We start from the raw sequence: 22750 nt of genomic DNA, 5'->3' as shown, positions 1-22750 counted from the left end.
AGTGAAATGATTGTTTTTGAAATCATTAGAAAATACCCTTTCCTTCCATATACAATAATACAAATGAAATGAGATAGAGGCCTTTGGGGCCCGTCTGAACACACATAGAAGCTTTGGGCCGTGTGTTTGGGCGTTTCTGCCTTTTGGAGGCATATGCATATGGTATGATGATTATAGAGATACAGATATGAGACAAAGACAAATATTGAGATACAGATGGTACATATGAGATATAGGCCTTTAGGGCTCGTCTAAGTACACACAGAGGCTTTGGGCCGTGTGCTTGGGCGTTTTTGTCCTTTGGGGACTAGATTATGCATGCACATATATGATGAGATATGAGATGATATTTCCCTGTCTATTCGTGTATATGTTTGCCCGTCCGTTGAAGTCCGGATATGACGAGATTATTTCCCCTGGGTACTTGTTTGGTGATGATTTTCAGATTTGTGTATCATATATGATATTGTGATATGATTTCCATGGTTAGTAATCTGATTTAAATGTTAAATGATTTATTACTAGTTTCTCGCATATGATTTGATAAAACCGTGTTTAGAAATGATATAATTATCTTTTTTAAAGTAAGAATTAATTTTCAAAAAACTACTATCTACTCATTGATCTCATTGAGTTTTAAACTCATTCCGTTTTTATTATATTTTTCCCCCCTCACCAAGAGGTTGCAGGTACACCAGGCCGACCCAGCGACTGTAAATATATTTTGAGTCTTGGCCACGTGATGATGTTAGAAGATATAGATGTTTTTGTTAGGACATCTTGGTTATCTTGTTCTTTTGGGATTGTATAATTTTGTTATATTATTTTTTTGGGATTAAGAATAAACTGAGATAATAGTAGTTATAATATTATCTTTTGAGATTCTGGAGATATAAAACTCAGTATTTTGGGTTGAGGATATTGATCACTGGAGTTTGTTGTATATTGGATTATATTGGGAGTGTTATATTCATATTTGTAGATTGGGAGTGTTATATATAAATAAAGGAGACTCTGCCGAATTTTCGACAGAATCCTTACTAATTAGATTATTATCAAGTTCGTTTTGATGAGACTAGATTGACTCGCCCGGGGGATTCGGGGCGGGTCGTTTCAAGACACAATTAAATAGACTTGTCTTTATAATAAGACATTATTCAATTGGACATGTGTTTAGTGAAAGATACATTTTCTATAAAGTACAATTAATAGGACATGTCTTTACCATAAGACACCATTTATTTTGAAAATTTTCCAACACCTATATGTCTTAATTTTCATATGATGTTGTTCCCTGATTAGAGAGAGCATGCTTACTTTATTAAGCAATTACTACCTCCAATATAAATCAGAATTTTTTTTTTTTAAAGACCAACCTGGGTGGCACTATGTAACTCAATCCATTATAGGCTATTGGTGGATTCTTTTTTATTTTAGAATAGACTCTGAGATAGAGGAGACTTTAAGGAGATTTTGTCGAGATAAGGACTTGCAGCAAAAGTCGAGTAGTCGAAGAAGTAAGGTCTCAGACTCGCGAAGACAAGTGAAAAGTATCTCGAGGTTTCGCCGCTTTGAAACAATAAGTTTCAAAATCTCGAAAAAATTTAGCGTGGTTTTTCTCTAAAAATTCGGAGGGAAAAGAGTTTGGGGAATTAAATCGTTGGTCTTTGGAAGTTCCCTGATTGGTTTGAGAACATGATTGAAGAAGACCAGAATTTTGGAATACACGTAGATCTGCAGATCCAGTGTTTGAAGTTATTCTAGTGTGTTTACTTTGGCCATAATATCATTTTTGCAAAAAGTTGTGCAAAAGATCAATAAATAGAACTATCATGAAAATTTTCTAAGAGATTAGTCTTGTCTTATGACAAGTTCGATCTGTCTTGTGCATCTTTAAGGGTTCTGTTTCAGTTGATTATTTCAGTCACCTTTTACCTTCACAACTCTGTTTTGTCTTTTCAACATCACGAAAATGGCACTGAAAGCGGAAGATAGCAGCCTCACCATGAATAAGATCAATACTGATTTAAGATTGCGGGAGGAAGAGGAGGAAGGCTTGACTATAGGAGATATTGATGAGGCTAATCAATTCCAAGGGACTGCTGATCTGAAGTACTGTCTGGTGGGACGATTCCTCTCTGATAGAGCTATAAACTTCCAGGCAATGAAGAACACCATGGCATCCCTCTGGAGACCAGGTAAAGGAGTGCATATTAGAGAGTTATCAACATCTCTTTATCTATTTCAGTTTTTTCATGAAATCAACATAAAAAGAGTGATTGATGGAGGTCCTTGGACTTTCAATAACCATTTGCTATTAATTAAGAGACTTAGTCTGGAGGAACAACCGCACACTGTCACTCTACACCAGGCTTCTTTTTGGGTCCAAATTCTCAACTTACCAGTGGGATTCATGTCAGAAAAGGTGCTGCAAAGTATTGGAAATTATATTGGAACTTTTGAAGAGTCTGACATAAACAACCTAACTGGTTTATGGCATAACTACTTGAGGATTAGGGTCTCTTTGGATGTGAGGCAACCATTAAAAGATAAGATGAAGTTAAGAAAGACGGGAGGCGACTGGGTATGGATTGACTTCAGATACGAGCGCCTACCGACATTCTGTTTTCTTTGTGGCATTATTGGACATTCGGATAGGAACTGTCCCAGTTTATATGAAAAAGATGCGGGGGATATCAATAAGCAATTCGGTCCATGGTTGAGGGCGCAACAAAGACGACCGAATCAGGATTCCGGTGAACGTTGGCTGCGAGAATCTCTGCTAACCTTGCACAGAGGAGAGGACGGAAGTTCAGAAGTCGTGAGACAACAAGCGTTAGTTACGAGAAATGACGCGGTGCCAATTATGTGTGAGAAGCCTAAGGGGCATGATTCTAAAAGGAGTGCCCTGCAAATCACCTTGGAAACTGTTGTCACTACACCCAATGATAACATCAACGATGCAATAATGAAGGAGGTGAAAGGTCCCCCCAATACTAATCTAAATGAATTTGAATCTGGGCTGGAGGTGGCCGAAAGCAAGAGGAGAAGAGCTGGAAGTGGGCCAAGCATTATTGAAGATCCAGTGGAAGGAAGTGCCGTGGGCTGGGTCACCCACGTGCAACTCAAGTTCTTCTGGACCTTGTAAACCAAAAAAAGCCACATTTCCTTTTTCTGATAGAAACTCTAAGTTATAGGGATAGGCTAGAATATCTTAAAAGGCCATTTGGGCTTTGACTATGTGTTTGTAGTAGATAGAGCTGGGAGAAGTGGTGGGCTGACTTGGTTTTGGAGAAAATCGGATCAGGTAGAGTTGCTTCAGTTCAATCACAAGCTAATAGATGTAGTGGTGGAGGTACCAGATTTGGGGAAATGGAGGATCACCGGGTTTTATGGTCTTCCGAGTTCTTTACATAGGAAATACTCATGGAATCTTCTTCGTTCGATTGCAAGTACTTCAAATTTGCCTTGGGTATTTGTGGGGGACTTTAACAACATCCTATCCAGCGAAGGAAAGCGTGGCGGCCGTATGAGACCAAACTGGATGATTCAGGGGTTTAGAGGAGCAGTTAGAGATGCAGGACTTCAAGATATTGGGCTAGAAGGGTATCCATTCACCTGGGAACGATCGAGAGGAAAGGAAAGGTGGGTAGAGGAAAAGCTCGACTGAGCTCTTGCTAATTATGGCTGGAGACATTGTTTTCCGAAAGCTGTGGTAACTGCAGTTGAAGTTTGTATTTCAGATCATCTTCCTATCTTTCTAGTCCCATAACCTTTGAATGATGTAAGAAGAAAAAGAAGATTCAGATTTGAGAACATTTGGCTGTGAGAACCAGACTGTAAAAATGTCATTCAACAGAGTTGGAACGAAGCAGAGGGAGTCTCACTCCAAGGAAAGTTAGCGAGATGTGGTGAGAAGCTGTTTGATTGGGGCAGCAGTAAATATCAAAATTTTAAGATCCAGATTGCGGACTGTAAGAAGAAAATGACTGAATTTCGTGGCAAGAGGGATGCAAATAGCATGAAGATTTTTGACCAAGAGAAAAAGAGATACAACAGTTTACTTCATAATCATGAGATCTACTGGACGCAAAGGGCCTAAGTGATGTGGCTTAAAGAGGGTGATAACAATACTTGATTTTTCCACAACCAAGCCTCGGCTAGAAGAAGGAAAAATACGATTTCTAGACTGCGAAATAGTCAAGGTAATTGGTGCACTACTTCAGAGGAGGTTGATAATACTATTTTTCCTATTATAGTGAGTTATTCAAGTTTGGTGGCTGTGTGTTTGGGTCTATCATTGATGCTGTCCAACCTCAAATAACCGAAGAGCATAATCGTTTTCTTCTTTCCCCATTCACTGTGGAGGAAGTGAAAAATGCATTGTTTTCTATGCATCCTGATAAGTCTCTGGGTCCTGATGATATGAACCCGGCATTTTATCAAAAGTTTTGGGATGTGGTGGGTAATGATGTCGCAAAATTTTGTTTAAGTGCTATTGCTGATAGAAAATTCCCTGTTGGTTTAAACAGCACCTCAATCGATTTGGTCCCAAAAATTCAGAATCCAGAGAAGCTTGAGGACATGAGACCGATAGCTCTTTGCAATGTCCTCTACAAGATTATTACAAAGATGCTAACTAATAGACTGCAGTAGGTTTTGGATTGTATTATATCTGAGTCTCAAAGTGCCTTTGTCCCTAGTCGCCTTATTACTGACAATGTGCTGATCTCCTCGGAGATTATGCACTACATGAAGAGGAAAAAACAGGGGAAGCACAGTGTGGCTGCATTCAAGCTGGATATGTCCAAAGCATATGAAATTGTTGAATGGACGTATTTAGAAGCAATGATGAGGAAAATGGGTTTTGATGAAGACTGGATAAAATTAATGATGCATTGTGTTTCTTCCGTGAGTTACTCAGTGGCTCGGGATAGCACTACAGTTGGTCCTATTGTCCCTTCGAGAGGCCTACGTCAAGGAGACCCTTTATCTCCTTATCTTTTTCTACTATGTGCTAAAGGTTTAAGTGTTTTGATCAGAAATATGAAAAGGTCTGGTTTCCTCCATGGAGCTAGAGTTGTGAATGGAGCACCTGTCGTCTCTCATCTGTTCTTTGTTGATGACTGCTTTCTTTTCTTCCAAGCAAATACGGAGGAGGCTAGAATTATCAAGAGCATTTTGGCGATCTATGGGGCTGCCTCTGGTCAGAGAGTGAATTTCAATAAGTCATCAATCTCTTTCAGCGGAAATACAAGAGCAGATTCAATTGCTAGTGTCTGTAATATTCTGGAAGTCAATGCCACGACTGATTATGGTATGTATCTTGGACTTCCCTCTGCTGTTGGTCGTAACAAATTTGAGGCTTTTAGATTTATTAACGACAGAGTTTGGCACAGACTTGAGAACTAGAGTGGAAGGCTTTTATCTAGAGCCGGGAAAGAAATTCTGTTAAAAACGGTAGCTTAAGCCCTCCCTAACTATACTATGAATTTATTCCTTCTCCCTTTGGATTTATGTAGACAAATAGAGGTGCTGTTAAACTCTTGCTGGGGGGGAAGGAAGAACAACAGTCACAGAGGCATAAATTGGATGTGTTGGGATAGACTTTGTAGACCAATGGCTGCTGGTGGCTTAGGATTTAAGAAATTGTAATTTTTTAACTTGGCAATGCTTGGAAGACAGTGCTGGAGGCTTCTTACGAGACCTGACTCATTGGTGGCCAGAATCTTGAAGGCAAACTATCACCCAAATACTAATTTTTCTCAAGCATCAATTGGGAAAAACCCCAACTACTCTTGGCGTTCCATTATGGCTGCACATGATTTAGTCCTCAAAGGAAGTCGGATAAGAATTGGGAACGGGACCTGCACCCTAATAAAAAACAATCCTTGGCTTCCTAACTTGTCGAATGGTTTGGTGAGCTCTGAATTGGATGACGATCTCTCAGTGGCAATTGTTAAAACTCTTTTTGTTGATGGTAGAAGGGAATGGGATATTGACTTGATTTCCTCAAAGTTTAATGAAAGAGATAGGAATTTAATTCTTAATATTCCGCTAAGTCAGTGAAATGTGGAAGATACATGGTATTGGCTGGCAAATACTAATGGAGTTTACTCGGTCAAAAGTGCATATAGATTGTTGATTGGTGAAGTTTCTGATGTTGACAGTAATATGTGGAGACAAATCTGGAAGCTTGAGGTTCCTGCTAAAGTGAGAAATTTTGTTTAGAGAGCAGCTAACAATGTTCTACCCACAACTGTCAATCTTCGCTCCAAACATGTAAGTCTAAATGATCGTTGCCTGGTGTGTAATTCTGATACAGAAATTGTTCTTCATCTGCTGGTTTATATCAAAAGTGGGCTTCTTTGGCATCTATTCATCATTCAAGGATTGGCTTCAAGCTTTGTTTAGGAACTGCACTAATGAGCAGTGCTGGATTGCTGTTATGGTCTGCTGGAAGCTGTGGTGTAACATGAATAATTTGGTTTGGCAGGGGAAATGTGACACAGCAAATCAGATTGTTAATGCAGCTGGTAATTTGTTGTTTCAATGGCAGTCAGCTAAATCCTATGTACTGTTTACTCAAGTCTCAAGTGATCCAGGGGCTGGTGCTATTGCTTGGTCTCCTCCTCGAGGGGCTGGCTTAATTGTAACACTGATGCTGCAGTGTTTGTTAATTTTGGGAAGAGTTGGGCTGGGCAGTGTTATCCGTGATGAATCTGGAAGATTTGTTGCTGCTCTCTGTTGTAATATCAGGGGAAACATTTCTCCTTGTGATGCTGAGGTCCTTAGCATTTGTGAAGCTCTCTCTTGGCTGAAGTCTATGAAGTTGTCAAAGATTATCATTGAAACTGATTGCCTTCAAGCGTATAATGCTCTAGTAGATCGAAAGTGTCCCATTCGTAGCTTTGGTTCATTAGTTTTGCATTGCAAATGTATTGCTGATTCTATAGGCGACATTGTCTTCTCTTTCGTCAGAAGATCTGCGAATTCTGCTGCTCACTTTGTTGCTAGAGCTGGGAATTCTTTGCCAGGTCGTGAAGTGTGGCATTCTGTGCCACCTTCTTGGTTAATCTCAGTGTTGTAATTTTGGTTTTATTATTAATGAAATTGCACCTTCAAAAAAAAAAAAGAACTATCATGAAAAGAGATTTGTCACCCGTGAAGTGTAATGAAAACACCCACTTTAATCTTATATATTTATGTTGGCATACTCACTAAATTAATCGAGACTTGTATTTTCAACAACTTTGGGAGATGTATATTATTTTGCTTCTTTAAAGCAAGTTAAAGAAGCAAACAATGCATTTAAATGGGTGAAAATTTTCATAAAATAATATATAATTGAAGTGAAGAGCTTGCTAGATGTTTGATTGATAAGTGTTCATAATGAATTTGTTGGGGATTTTAGTACATACTTAATTTGTTGACATCTCAAGCACTTGGTAATGATAGTTGCTACATTTGAAAAAGATGAAAGTACTTAACAATTAGCAAGCTCGTATGTCATTAGATTTTAGTTAGATTCAGTTGCAGTGGATTGTGATGGCGTGTTCTTGGAAATATTTGTTTTTATAATTTAATCCAATCCGAACAAAATATCTCGTAACAAGCTCAAATCAACTAGAAATTAAAGTGTGAACCCAGCAGAGCGGCTTATGCCCGCCGGCTAGCCAATTGTGAAGTAGATCAATCGCAAAATCATATGATTTTAAGCCCAAAATTCATTGGGCTACGCTTACACTGGGCTTTTCATGAAATGTAATGGTCCTAGATTGAAAAGAAAATGTGTTTTCTTTTTATTATCTCACCAGAATTAATGATTCTAATTTAGTATTAATTTCCTTAATTATGACATGATGGGACTTGGATACTACTCATGCTCATATAATCAGAGCATTGATTGGCTCTGGATTGCTGTAATTGGCGTGTGTCATGGGTCAGCTAGCCGGCTAAAAATTCAGTGCTTAGCTAAGCTCAGTAATTAGATGTGCAATTATTAAAATTTTATTAATTAAACAATAAGCACTATCTTTAAAGCTTTTAAAGTTTCTAAGCATATAGTAAATTAATCTTCTTATAATTGATTTCTCTATCTTATGATTATCAGGGCTGTTGAAAAAATCAAATTATTTCCACAAACAATCCTTCGTGATCAACTTAGCCAGCATATTGAGATTGTTCTTAGCCAAATACCAAAACATTCCACAAGCTCTGGCTCTAACTTCTCTCTGCAGTGATGTCTTTTGCTAATAATTATCGGCCTTGGGCCTCTCCATAGCCAAAACTCGCAGGTAAAAGAAACAAATAACAAGCTCTACTTATTATTAGTATCATTTTTTAGGTAAAGCAAAATTCAAGTTTCGAACTTAAATTACAAAATATTATTTTGATATATTAGTTTTTTGTTCTTAATATTAACAAAAATGTTATAGTTCTTTTCGCATGAAGTCTAAGTTTAGTCTCCAATCTAGGGTCCTGAATTTTATTAAAATTTAGAAAATCTATTAAGTCATGCGGTTTAATAGTATAATGGTATAATGCTACTAAACCACACACACACATATATATAGTCACAAAATTTGCAAGATTTTATCACTCATGCAAATTTCACATACTAAATCTCTAAAAGATGAAATGAACAAAAAACAACTCAATTTATTCATGATATATTGGAGAAAACAAATATAAACATTTATTGATTGTCAGCGCAACGATAAAAACTAAATTTAGAACAAACTATTTAAAATGAGTTGTTTTTCAAGTGTTAGTAATTAAAATTGGGTTTGAATTGGAGTAAGTTGAATTGACTCGAGTGTGTGCCTGCAAAAAACACTCCGACACTCAAGTCAGGGTCGTTTAGTATTTGCTTTTGTAAGGTTCAAAAGTGATTTTAAAAAGTTAAAATTTAATTTTGGTGTTTGATAAATTTTTTTTAGAAATCACTTTTGAAGAGTAGCTTTTCAAAATTTGATTTTGAGAATCACTTTTATACTTAATACAATTCTATAAATATCCTCATATATATTATAAAAAACTAAAATTATTCTTGTTAATTAAGAAATAAAATCATTAACTTTAAAGATATTATTTTTATTATCAATTATACTGAGATAACAGAATAAGAAATAAAATTATTAATATAAAATATTTGTTTTAGTTATCAATTATTATAAGTAAACAATTAAAAAAATTACGTACATATTTATAAATATTTAAATAAATTTTATCCAACATTGTATTCAATTTAGTTATTTATATTCTTATAACAGCTTAACAATAAAATTACCAAACACACAAGACTGTTTTTAAAATTCATAACACTTTTAAAAAAAGTTTTATCAAACCTTTAATTTATTTTTTTCATAACTGATTATTTATACAGCACAAGTTACAATATTACCAAACTGGTCTTTAGTGTTGGAAAATTTTGAAAGCTAATCTGAATCTGGAAATTCTCTTGACAAATTTTGGAAAATCGGTTAAAAGATATCCTGCAGCTCAGTGAAGGAATGAAATCAATCCAATCGAAGCGGATCAATCCATCAATAGCTATTGCGCTGGCCTCCGTTCTCGACTCGGTCCGAACACTTTGTCGCATCTCTTCGATACGGATAGAGTAACGATCATGGCGATTTCCTCTGGTACCTACTAGTACGTGCTTCCTGGTATGGGCTTTGCTTCCTAGTCAAATAGGCCCCCTCCGTCTCAGTCGAGGCAAAAAAGGCAAGACTAAGCCTATTCCCTCACATGTAAACAATCTGGCACCTAGCTCTTAGGGGTGGGCAAAATATCCGACCCGACCCGATCCGATCCGAAAAATTTCGGGTTCGGATCGGATCGGGTGGTGAACAAAACCCGATCGGGTGAAATTGTCTCAACCCGATCGGATCCGGAAACCCGATCGGGTTGAGAAAAAAAAAATTTTGCAAATATAAATCACAGAATACAAAATACAAATACACACTCACACGAGTACACGACACAATCACTGAATCAGACAACCAGTATTCAGTAACTCACAGAATACAGAATCTACAGATCACACATCACAGACTTCACAGTGTCACACAGATTCACGGATTTACATTTTACAGTAATTCACAAAGTATTCACCTCACCGCAACAAAACAATTCAGTATTAGTAATTCACAGAGAAAAGAACACAAGCAAAGCAAAGTCTCATTTTGGCTCACAAACCCTCACTCACTCAGACACTCACCAGTCACTGCCTCACGGTATCACAAACCCTCACTGTCACACACAAATCACTGAAACCAGCACTCAAGCTGTCAAGCACAAGCAGCCAACCCACACCCATTCACGCCTCACGGCCTCCGTCGCTCACCACACGCAGCAAACACACACGCACAGTTCACAGAGCTACCTTCAACCGGCCACCACACGCAGCAACCGCTGCCGAGAACGACCCCAACCGAAGCCGAAGCTGATTTGCGAAGATCGTGACCCGATCTACAGATCTGCTGCAACCAAGCGCCGGATCCAAGCCTTGAATCCTCCACTCCACCATCACTCAGTCCGATTGAAGATCCACCCGGCAAGCTGCCTCCGATCCACTCGAGTCTCCACCATTGGCATTCATGGGTCACGGCTGTTGAGTGTTGACATCCGGCCATCACACCCTCACGGTCACGCCTCACGGGTCACGGCTCCAGTCTCAAAACTCAAAAGGTCTCTTCACTCTCTGTTTTGGAAGTTGGAAGTTTGGATTTGGAGCTTGAACTCTTGAAGCCCGAACCGAATCAGCAAATCCGGCTTTTGAACTTGTTTAAGTGATGGTATATATATAATATGTAATTATATATGCATTAATGATTAATTATAATTGTTATTTTTTATATGTTATATGAGAAATGTTAATTGTAACTTTGTATGTTAATTATATATAATTATATATTGTTAAATTTTATCAATAAAATGAAAATAATCCGGCATTAATTTTTTGTTACTTATTAATAATTGATTTTTTGTATGAATAGTAATGTTAGATTAAAAATTAAAATTAAATATTATGTTACAATATAAATTATAATTATATATGTCATATGATATGTGTATTTGTACAATAGTTTCAACTTCAACCAAAAATTAACCAATTTAATTGCAGTAGTTTCAAGTTTCAACTTCAACAAATAATTAATCAATTTAAATATTAAGTGGTTAAGTACAAAATTGCAAATCCCAGATCAAATATAGGCAAGAGATGATTCCTAATAACTGTAGGCTGTAGCAACCCATAGCAATGAAACCGAGGAGGCTAATTAAGGGCTTTCTAGAGCTTGACAATTTCAGGAATATGAACTGGGTAACGATCAATGCAAACCAAGGGTCCGAATAACCCAATTGCGCCAAATTAATCATAACCCGAATTGATCCGAATAACCCGAATTTAATCTGAACCCGATTTAACCCCAATCCGATCTGATTACATCCGACCCGAATTAACCCGAATTCATCCGAATAACCCGAATTTAATCCGAACCCGAATTAACCCGAATCCGATCCGATTATAAGTTCGGGTGGAGTTCGGATCGATTTTTATCCAACCCGACCAACCCGAAACCCGATCGGGTTGATCCGAACTCGATTTTGCCCACCCCTACTAGCTCTTATTTACAGACTGAGGAAAGAAAAATTAGTGGGAAAATATTTTTGAGATCCGAATGCCACTGCCTATTCCCTTAATTTGTTTTGGACCGTTAGATTTAATAACCATTTTTTTTTTCATATTTAAGCTTTCAGCACGTGGTTCTGTTAGTGACCACGTGCTGTTAGTTATCAACTCTTCTGGTTGATTGTTATTTGCTTTCTGGGGGCCTTGCAAGTGAATCATCCGATGATCAATAATTTCAAATCCGGGTTTAATTACAAATTTCATCCGATAATAGACTTTTAATCCGAAATTAATGCGAATTGAGTTTCTTTGATATTCAATCCAGGATAATTCAAGTTTTAAGGAGCTGTATTTTGCAGTACTCACTACTCACCGTGAGAATCTTACAATTTTGAAGATAGATGATTATGGGCACACGTGTTTGACTCACAATACTGACCCCTACGGAGAATTTCCATTGTCCACGCGGTTGGTCTTCGGATCCGAAATTTTGAAGACAGGTGATTATGGGCACACGTGTTTGACTCACAATAGTGACCCCTACGGAGAATTTCCGTTTTCCACGCGGTTGGTCTTCGGATCAGAAATTAAAAATGATATGGACAAATGTTAATAAATATTTTGCCAGTTTTCAATTATCTATTGGGCTGAACCTCACTACGAACCGAAAAGGTCTCTTGATCGTTTTTGTCTTGCGTGATGGAGATACTTCCACGCGCGTTGTTGGAGCGTCCTGGATGCATCGCTTTCCAGTGGCATTCTCCACGTCCATTGTTTTTAAGCAGCTGCCACGTTAAAGATGTTCAACGTAAAAAAAAAAAAAAACTTCTAAAATTATTGGATGAATGCAGCTAAATTTAAAATAATTGGTGCAACATATGATAAATGCAATGGTTCTAGTAACTGCTCTATCCAACGTAGCCGAACCCTTATTAAGGTGGTGTGCGAGTGAGACAATCATTTCAGTCAATGTCGGCGGCTCGGAGCAATTCCGTGTTTCACGTTTTATGCCACTGGGATCCCGGACGCGCTTCTTAAACCAAGATTTGGCTTTACTTTATTTGCGCTTTTTAACACCCTCGGCTACATTCAAATCATTTTTCTTAAATTTCGAGAAACAATGATTGGGAATGGTCGATTCATTTATCTTCTGTTTTATAAATGTAATTAAGTTGTTTACACTGTATTACAAAATTTTGAGCTGGTCTCTGTGATCTTTAGACTGTACTATAAGGTTGTGTTTACTTGTTGGAATGGGAGTGAGGAGTGTGAATTTCTCCCACTCCAGCGTTTACTTGCTTAAAATGGTCATGGATTGAGAATCCCACTCCGTGGGCCCCATTCATTTTTGGAGTGAGGAGTGGGAGTGGGACTCCCATTGGAGGAGGTGGGAGTGGGAATCCACTCCCACCTCTCCCCTTTTTACCTTTTCATTTTTAATTTAATTTAATTTAATATTTTATAATTAATAAAATAAAATAAATAATATTTATTTGAATAATAATATTATATTTAACTAAATAATAATTTACATTAATTTTAAATTAAAATTATTTTAAAATAATATTATTATATTAATAGAGAATTAATAAATATAATATTATTATATTTATTTTAAAAATAATAGTACTATATTTATTTAATATTAATAATAATAAATAGTTTATTCTAAAAAAATATTAATTTTGTACTAAATAATATTATATTATTATTTTATATAATAATAAATTTAATATAATTATATTAAATAAAATAAAATAAGGTTTCATTTTATATTAAAATTAAAATTAATAACTTATTGTTCATAATTAAGAATATTAATAATTATAATAAATTTACAAATATAATAAAATAAATATTATTCATTAAATATATTTTTTATTAGTTTTGTAATTAAAAACTATAATTCTTTAAATAAGGATAAAATTGTAATTTGAAACTATTTACTCCCAATCCAAGACAAAGTAAACACATAAATTGGATTCTGATCTCTATTCCATGCTTCCATTCCAGTGTAAGTAAACAACTTACTCCCACTCCCACTCCACACTCCACACTCCTAATCCAAGGATTCTCACTCTTCAGAATTTCCACTCCAATCCAAAAAGTAAACGCAGCATAAATGTATTTAAGCTGTCTATAATTCAAATAAACTGATTTGATTCAATTTTAATAAGTTTTACCTTGTAATTAGACAAATTGGAATCATAATTTGTATAATTCAACTATGGTGTGTTGTGTTGGATTATGGATTTAACTTTTTAAACCCAATACAAACTAATCTAACCACTAATTAATCAATTTTCTTTTTTAAATGGGTTAATTAAACAACAAAAGTGCAATGACGCTCTCATATTTCTAAAAGTAAACACTTAAGTCAAGGGGCCAAGTACTACTGATAATTGTTAATTTAACTTTCTTTAATTCTTTCTTTGTTTTTTGAATTATCTAACTTTCTTCAGTAAATAAACAATTATTATTTAACTTTCTTCGTTAAAGGAGCAATTATGAAGGGAAAAAATCAGGTGCTCCTTATCGTCTTTACCGCATAAGTGGCTGAGTAATTTAGATCATCATATCATTTGCTATTTGTCACTGACGTAATAATAAATATATTTTGATGTTAACGTGTACTAGCTTATTACATATTTGTAGGGGTGGGCATATTTTAACCAAACCGATCCAAATCGATCCAAACCGACCATTTGGATCGGTTTCGTTAGTAAAAAAACTGGTTTCGATTTATTGGATTGAAAATCGACATCACTCGATTTGGAATGATTCCAAACCGATTCAAACCGATCCAATCTAGAAATATTATATAATTACATTATATTCTAAGTTAAGCAATCTAACTAATTATATTTATCATTTTATGCAGATTTTGACAAATCAAAAGCAATTGGACCATAAGTTTTAACGGACAAGATGCACAATATTTTAATTGTCAAATGTTATTCAAGTTTATTTTAATTTTGTGAGTTTGTTTTGAATGAACAGGTTAAGAACTTCTTTATTATGATGTATTATGCTGTAAACTTGTATGGATGTATCTTTGAATTGTTATGTAAATATCAAAGTAGATATGAATAATATAAAAAAGGTATCAATTTAGATTACGGACACAAAAAAAAAAAAATTTAGGTAAAATAATATAAAAGAAGTGGGCTTTTAGTTAGGGTAATTTTTAGGGACCTCCCCTAAGGTTTACCGTATTGACACATAGAGAGAATGTATCTACGTAATTACAACCACCTCCCCTCCCGTTAGTATCCGGTTAGTTTGACTGTTAGTTGGCTATTGAAATTACTAAATTGCCCTTCCCGCTATTATTTCCCCTCTTAAAGCAGCAGATCCTCACTAGTTAATAAATACTCACAGACCTTGTTTGTGGGTCCACTAATTTTGACCAAAAGTCAAATCTGAGGCCTCCTAGTACAAATATACCATTTTCTTTAAATTCTTTTGGGGTTATTTTTACATACCTCCCCTGAGGTTTCACGTAATAACAGTTTAATAGAAAGTATAGTGGTATTATTACATCCCTCCCCTGCTGTTAGTATTTCTGTCAGTTGACTGTTTATGAGCCGATAAAATGACAAAAATACCCCTTTAATCCCAGCTGTTTGATAAAGAGTTTGAAATTCAAAGTTCTAAAATACTCATATCAAACATAAATTTCACATTGCTCAGGAGTTCGAGATTTAGGGTAAAAAAAATTAAAAAAATGCTTCCCCAACCAATTCAACACCTTCATCCCATCCTCAAACGCAGCGGGGAATCGATTCTCCGGCGCCAACCTTTACCCAACCGCCACAACAATCACATCACAAAGCCTTGCGATTCTCCCGCTCACCCACCCGCCGCCGTGGAACTGCAACATCACTGGCAATTTCCTCCTATTCATATCCACCGGCGCGTACCCCCTGTACACATTCGATTTCCCATTCAAACTCATTGCTTCCATGTCGGCACTGCCATGGCCGTTGTAGCTGCTTCTCTGATACTCCTCTTTCCTCGCAGCCACCGCCGCATTCGGGGAGCCGTAGCTGTTCCTCCGCAGATGAAGCGGGTCGCGTGGTAGGTCCGCCTCCGCATTCTTCGAGTTTGCGCACGGTTTAGGTTTGGATTACGGACTGGAGTCGGGCTCGGGAGGGTTTAGTGCAGACTCGGGGAGAAAAATGGGATTGAGAGCGACATACAAGGATCGATGTGGATATCCTTAGTGGCAGCACCTTCGATGAAAGAAGGATTGGGAGCGGAAACAGATTCCTTGGGTCCGGTTGTGACTCTGAAATGATCGGATTCGTCGAGCGGAGATTGGATCTGGTTCTGTAATCAGTGCTTCAACAGAAACTTGAAGAACACACTATATTGCCAAGGACTTGACTAACTTATAGAATCTGTAAGCTACAGACTGCAGCATCAGCCGTTGGATGTGGTTGGATTTGGTTGGATGTGGTTGGATTTGGTTGGATGTGGTTGGATGTGGAGTGAGAAACTAAACAATAGACAATCGGATGGTGGTACGAGGGGAGATGTTTGTTACAGAATCTGTAGCATAGACAAGTCCCATTGCCAAATACTAGCTGGGAAATGGTACTTCTCAGCCTTGAAGGGATATTTTTGTCATTTTATCGGCTCATAAACAGTCAACTGACAGAAATACTAACAGCAGGGGAGGGATGTAATAATACCACCATACTTTCTATTAAACTGTTATTACATGAAACCTCAGGGGAGGTATGTAAAAATAACCCAATTCTTTTGTCATTTTTCATGGAAGTAATTTCAGTTTGCGAACCTGCAGAATGAAGGCTATGAAGGCTATAGAAGAAACGCAAAAGCCACACCCGCGAGTATTTAAATATCACACTCGCTTTTCACAATTTGTATGCTTTTACATCTTTCGCATCAAACATCCCCACATGAGGTGTCTTCGTCAGGGGCCGCGAGTTGAATTCACACGCGCAGGTACGAACAAAAGAATCTTATCTACACCGTGGCATCATCGTAATTTTCAATAAAATGAGTGTCGTTTTTCAGAGAGTCCATTACCGATCTCTTTGGTAAGACCTTTATCAGAGAGAGAGAGGGAAAGGGGGAGTGAGAGAGAATGAGAGAGACTTCAAAACGAGAGATAAGGACACATGCATGATGCCCCCCTGCTGAACGGTCAAGATTCTCTCAATCTTTTCATCAAAGCAATGTTGACCGTCAGATCTGTAACCCAGTTAATACTCTTAACCACGGTTGAAAACTAACCCTGGTTAATTACCTAAACTCATAAAAGAGTTTCTTTTTTCGCCTCAAGTCAGAGAGAGAGCTTCACTGAGTTACAAACAAAAGCTCTTGCATTGTGTTCTTGTAGGCGCCATCTCTCTTGATCCTTTGGCCTCTCTAGATATGTTGTCTGTTCTTAAATTGTCTTCCAATTTATTAACTCTCAATTCAACTTCTTTGCTTTAACTTCCATTTGGTTTGAAACAGCTTGAGTTATCTTCAGCTGGTCTTTAAATTGTAATAAATGAGGATTACCTCTTTTTCGCACCAATTCCAGTCACGATTGAAGGCGTTCGTCGCCGGTACTCACTTCATTGCACACTTGGGCCACCACCAGAACTCATCTCATTACCTCTTTTTCGCACCAAATCCTTCAGGCAAATGAAGCTCTCCTTCACAGCTACATAAAGATGAAGAAGTTGTTGGGTGTTGTTTACGTGAAAGAGAAGGCTAAGTGTAATATTCATTTCGTGAAAATTTTTATTTGCTTTTGTCCACTGGTTAGTGCAGAGCACTGGTTAATGGAGTAAACTCTTACAATTTTCTCAGACGTCAATCCTCACAAATCTGCACTTTTGATTTCTTTTGAATTTTAAAGGGTAATTTTACATATTTACCCTCACATACTGATGGCATAAGTAACCGGATACTAACGGGAGGGGAGGTGGTTGTAATTACGTGGATACATTCTCTCTATGTGTCAATACTGTAAACCTCAGGGGAGGTCACTAAAAATTACCCCTTTTAGTTAATAAGCTCAAACCGAGGATCCAAATCGATTCAGTCGGTTTGGGTCGGTTCGGTTTGAAAAAATATTAGGTTGATATCGGTTTAAAAATATTTCAAACCGATAAGTTTGGATCGGTTTGAGAATATGTCTCAAACCGATCCAAACCGAATTTGCCCACCCCTACATATTTGTAGGTTGTGTAGTAGTTGGTCTAATTGGATGAGGTTGGATTAGGTTGTAATTTTATATTGATTGGATTGAATTAGATTTTGAACTAAGATTCAATTGTATCCATTCAAAAGTTACCATATCCCATCTATAAAAATCTTTGGATTTGAATCAATGAAATCCCACTTAGATTTTCAGTAGTCATATTTATATTGCAATTAATGTTTTCAAAGAAAAGAAAAAACGACCGATAGAATTACGTAAATTTTTAAACTTATGTGGGGGACCGATAGATAATTATACTCCTCATTAGAGCTGGTAAAATTTGACACGACTCGATTACCCGACATGAACACGACATAAATAAATGGATATGGGTTGTCAAATTTAACACGATTATTAAATGGGTCGGGTCCGGATTAACACGATTTTTTTCTGTGTCGGGTTTGGGTTAAAATTCTTGACCCATTTACCCGATCAATGACCCGATCATATTTTCAATTTTAAAATAATTTACATATTCTTATCATTAAAACTCAAATATTAGAGATGATTTTCTTTTTTTTTTATTCTTTAAAAGGGTGAATATAAACACAGTATTTTATTTATAAAATTTTAAATACATTTAGAGCTTCAATAGTGTAAATGTGTAAAAATTGATAGACATCTATATTTTATAATATTGATAGATAATATTATATATATATATATATATATATATATATATATATATATAAAATTAAAACCTCAATAGTGTAAATGTGTAATATATTAGTAGATATGTATATTTTATAACATCGATAAATTATTTATGTATGTATGTACATACGTATGTATGATAGTATGTAAATATTTGATGTAACTTTTGTTCAATATATAGATACTAAATGGGTTATTGGGTAACCTGATTATTTTTCCGTGTCGAGTTTGGGTCTCAATATTTTGACACAATTATTAAATGGGTCAGGTTTGAATCGACCTAAATTTAACACGATACAAAACTGACACGATACGAACACAACCCGATAACTCGTTTTGCCAGCTCTACTCCTCATGTAAAGCTTCTTGTAGAGTTCGTTTCCTTGCTGTTAGTATAAGTCACTTTATCCCTTCACCCGTTTCGGGATGGCTCTTCTCTAAATTTAGTATCATCTTTTTCTTTGGCCAGCAGAAATGTCAACCTCTAAGATTTCTCTGTGTCTCCTCCTTTGTCTCCCCTTCTTCACCTGTATCAATTCAGATGAGCTTCAGATTCTTCTAAATCTCAAAACCTCCCTCAAAGATTCGAAATCCAGTATATTCTCTTCCTGGGTATCAAATAATCACTTTTGTAATTTCACCGGAATCACTTGTAACTCGGACAGTTCTTTTGTTCAAGAAATCGAGCTTTCCAATCGAAACCTGAAAGGAACCCTTCCTTTTGACTCAATTTGTCAGCTTCAGGCATTGCACAAGCTCTCACTTGGCTTCAATTCCTTGTACGGTGAAATCTCAAAAGACTTGAACAACTGTGTCAAACTACAGTACTTGGATCTTGGCAACAACGTTTTTAGTGGATCGTTTCCGGAAATATCTTCTCTCAACGAATTACAGCACCTGTATCTCAACCTCAGCGGATTCTCCGGCGTGTTTCCATGGATGTCGCTTGGAAACATGACCAATCTTGTTTCACTCAGCGTTGGCGATAACCCTTTTGATCCCACCCCGTTTCCCGACCAAGTCGTGAAGCTGAACAAGCTGAATTGGCTCTATTTAACAAACTGCTCCATTGATGGTCAAATTCCTGTTGAAATTGGAAACTTAACGGAGCTTATCAACCTGGAGCTCTCTGATAACAATATCTCTGGGGAAATACCATCAGAAATTGGTAACCTTGTAAAGTTGTGGCGGCTGGAGCTCTACAATAATCAGTTGTCAGGAAAGCTTCCTGTTGGATTGAGAAACTTAACCAATCTTGCAAATTTTGATGCCTCGACCAACTTTCTTGAAGGTGATTTATCTGAAGTGAGGTTTTTGACGAATTTGGTGACTCTGCAGCTGTTTAAGAATCAGTTTTCTGGAGAAGTACCGGCTGAGTTGGGGAAATTTAAAAAGTTGGTGAATCTTTCTTTGTACACCAACAAGTTGACAGGTGCTCTGCCTCAGGAACTTGGTTCGTGGGCTGAATTTGATTTCATTGATGTTTCGGAGAATTTGTTAACTGGGCCAATTCCACCGGATATGTGCAAGAGAGGTACCATGAGGGATCTGCTCATGTTACAGAACAAATTCACAGGTGAAATTCCGGCGACTTATGCGAATTGCTTGACTTTACAGCGATTCAGAGTTAGTAACAACTCGCTAAAGGGAACTGTTCCGGCTGGAATATGGGGGTTGCCCGAGGTGAATATAATAGACATCGCGTTGAATCAGATTGAAGGGCCTATTACTAAGGATATTGAAAACGCCAAGGCTCTTAATCTGTTGTTTGCTGAATACAATCGGTTATCGGGTGAATTACCCGAGGAGATTTCCAAGGCTACATCATTAGTTGTTATTAAGCTGAATAACAATCAGCTCACTGGCAAAATTCCAGCATCAATTTATTAGGAAAGCAATCATAATGATCCTGTACTCTTGTAATGATCATAGGATTTACTTTTTCATTTCACACTGTCTATTTATGTGTATTTAAGAATCTTCCTACTTTACACATTTTACATTCTTTATAATCCATAAATTATTAATACGAATCTTCAAATTGCTGACTACCATTCAATATTTATCTGTCTCAATTTTCTTTCCCCAGATTTTACATGGTAATATGGTATCTTAGAGCCACCAATCTTGAGAAACTGTAAGCTTCCATGCTTGATTGGTTAGAATCTTCACATACAAAAGATTCTAATATATATGGCTGATTTTCTAGAATCTTCACTCATAAAAGATTTGGATGATCTATTCATTGTACATGATTCAAATATCCCTGCGGCTATACTTGTTTCACCTCTTCTCTCAGGGGACAATTACAATACATGGGTTCTTGTAATGATTACGGCTTACGTGCTAAAAACAAACTAGGATTTGTTGATGGAATCGTCGAAAGACTTGCAGGTTCCTCTCCAGATTTTCAAAAGAGGCAACTATGCAATTAGGGTGGGTAAATTAGGTTTCGATTCAGGTTTTCCGAGTTCGATTTGTAGAATTTAATCCAATCAAACGATAAATCTGAACCAAACCGATTGTAAAAATTAATTAATTGACTAATTATCAAATAAATTTCTCATAATCTCATTAAAAAATTAACTAATTAACACAAAGAATTCTTTATTTAACAATTAACTAAGAAAATTAAAAAATTAACTAACAATTAATGGATATCTTTATAAAAATAATAATAATAATAATGGGAGATCAGAAAAAGAAGAAGAAGAAGAAAAAGAAATATTTGGCAGCGGTGGAAGAAAAGAAGAAGAAGAAAAAGAAAAGAAGCAGAGAAAAGAAAAGGAGGATATTTGGCAATGGCGTAGGACAAGGGGAAAGAAGAAGAAGTGGAGGAGGAGGCGGTTGAGTGAGGAGTGTGTTTAAGAATTATGATTTTTTGTGTTAGGGTTAGATGGATATTAGTTTTTAAATTATTTTTTTCAATTTCTTAAGTAACCCGATTGGGTTGACTATGCAATTCGAATCTGATCGACTTTGACTCTAAAAGAATTTCGAACTCAAATTGATTCAAAACTTCAACCGAATCTGAACCAAACCCGAAATAAATTTTGATTTTGGTTAGTGTCAACCTGATCTAAATGCCCACCCTTGATGCAGTGATTTGGCTTGTTCTTGGATCTTCACTCCATCACTAAAGAACTCGCCAATAGCATTTCATAGGAGATTTGGACAGATTTACTAGTTGAAACAAGCGATCTTGGCACTGCAGCAAGGGGACGCTCCTGTTTCAGTCTATTACACTAGATTGAAAACCCTCTGAGATGAATTGAACTCTCTTACGTATATAGAGCCATGCTCTTGCCGCCATGTCACCATGCCAAAGCCAAAACAAATATTTTGCTCGAGCTATGGAATATCTTCAAGGGTTATATGATAGGTGTTTGGGGGAAAAACAAAAAAGATAGCAGAACGCCACGTGTCGATAAACGGAATAACTCGAGGTATTCGGCATGATTAGAGGTATCCGGAACGATCAGAGGTACCCCGCATAACTCCAGAGTAACTCGAGGTACCTCGCATAGTTTGGGGTACCCCGTATAATTCGAGGTACCCGAAATAACTCCATCATAATTCAATGTACTCAGAATAACTCCAACATAATTCAAGGTACCCATAATAACTCCAGCATAATTGAAGGTATCCGGAATAACTCCAGGTACCCGGAATAACTCCAGCATAATTGAAGGTATCCGGAATAACTCGAGGTACCCGGCATAATTCAAGGTACCCCGCATAACTCCAGAGTAACTCGAGATACCCCGCATAAATTGGGGTACCCCATATAACTTGAGGTACCCGACAGATCCGACTTAGGAGAATCCTCTGAAAAGGTTCGCCATAGGAAATATCTCCATATCGTGAAGGATAATATTTGATTTTGTCAGAATTAGGAATAAAAGGGGGGGGGGGACAGCCGCCTACTACCTCTACCAAAAGTGAAGGCACTGTCCTGAGAACAGTGGTCCTCAGCCGCCTACCCGACAGTCTCTGTAGAGGTACCCTGGACCACTCTCCAGCGCGCGCCACGTTTCTAAAGGATGAGATACGCTGCGAACATGCACATAACGACCCAAAAATCATAAAAAGGTAAAAAGACGTTAGCCAAAAAGGATACGCCAAGTGGCAGTTGAGGTACTCCATATATAAAGGTGTCTAGGTTTTATTCTCCATGATGTTCTCATTCACCATTAACACCCACACTCCAAAAAAAATAAGTTTTCTTTTAC

General features: G+C 36.9%; 3 protein-coding genes across 4 annotated transcripts; all 3 read left to right on the top strand.

Moving 5' to 3' along the window:
* Positions 1-1368: 1368 nt before the first annotated feature.
* On the top strand, positions 1369-7150 carry LOC107177332 (uncharacterized). 2 transcript variants are annotated; one of them, XM_052442131.1, is made up of 2 exons: positions 1369-4205; positions 4533-7150. In XM_052442131.1, exon 1 carries the CDS (start codon positions 1973-1975, stop codon positions 3146-3148), a length of 1176 nt encoding a protein of 391 aa, XP_052298091.1. In that variant the 5' UTR covers positions 1369-1972; the 3' UTR covers positions 3149-4205; positions 4533-7150. The 2 variants fall into 2 exon arrangements, with proteins under 2 accessions (XP_052298091.1, XP_052298092.1); XM_052442132.1 differs by having other exon boundaries at positions 1369-5317; positions 5523-7150.
* On the top strand, positions 5812-7090 carry LOC127902349 (uncharacterized). The gene is made up of 4 exons (XM_052441256.1): positions 5812-5980; positions 6080-6213; positions 6326-6451; positions 6497-7090. Exons 1-4 carry the CDS (start codon positions 5812-5814, stop codon positions 7088-7090), a joined length of 1023 nt encoding a protein of 340 aa, XP_052297216.1.
* Positions 7151-18912: 11762 nt separating the features above from the next.
* LOC102618487 (receptor-like protein kinase 7) lies at positions 18913-20577 on the top strand. Its single transcript, XM_006492235.4, has one exon. It carries the CDS (start codon positions 18993-18995, stop codon positions 20406-20408), a length of 1416 nt encoding a protein of 471 aa, XP_006492298.2. The 5' UTR covers positions 18913-18992; the 3' UTR covers positions 20409-20577.
* Positions 20578-22750: the final 2173 nt, after the last annotated feature.

The sequence above is a fragment of the Citrus sinensis genome, chromosome 5, assembly GCF_022201045.2.
Source record: "Citrus sinensis cultivar Valencia sweet orange chromosome 5, DVS_A1.0, whole genome shotgun sequence".
In the NCBI taxonomy this organism is placed as follows: domain Eukaryota; kingdom Viridiplantae; phylum Streptophyta; class Magnoliopsida; order Sapindales; family Rutaceae; genus Citrus; species Citrus sinensis.
The sequence above is the reverse complement of the archived record's forward strand: the minus strand, read 5'-3'. Positions and strand labels throughout refer to the sequence as shown.

Coding starts and splice junctions, on each gene's coding strand:
- LOC107177332 (XM_052442131.1), top strand. CDS start 1,973: ATGGCACTGAAAGCGGAAGATAGCAGCCTCACCATGAATAAGATCAAT.
- LOC127902349 (XM_052441256.1), top strand. CDS start 5,812: ATGGCTGCACATGATTTAGTCCTCAAAGGAAGTCGGATAAGAATTGGG. Junction 5,981..6,079: donor TAAAACTCTTTTTGTTGATG/GTAGAAGGGAAT, acceptor GAAATGTGGAAG/ATACATGGTATTGGCTGGCA. Junction 6,214..6,325: donor AGCTTGAGGTTCCTGCTAAA/GTGAGAAATTTT, acceptor ATTCTGATACAG/AAATTGTTCTTCATCTGCTG.
- LOC102618487 (XM_006492235.4), top strand. CDS start 18,993: ATGTCAACCTCTAAGATTTCTCTGTGTCTCCTCCTTTGTCTCCCCTTC.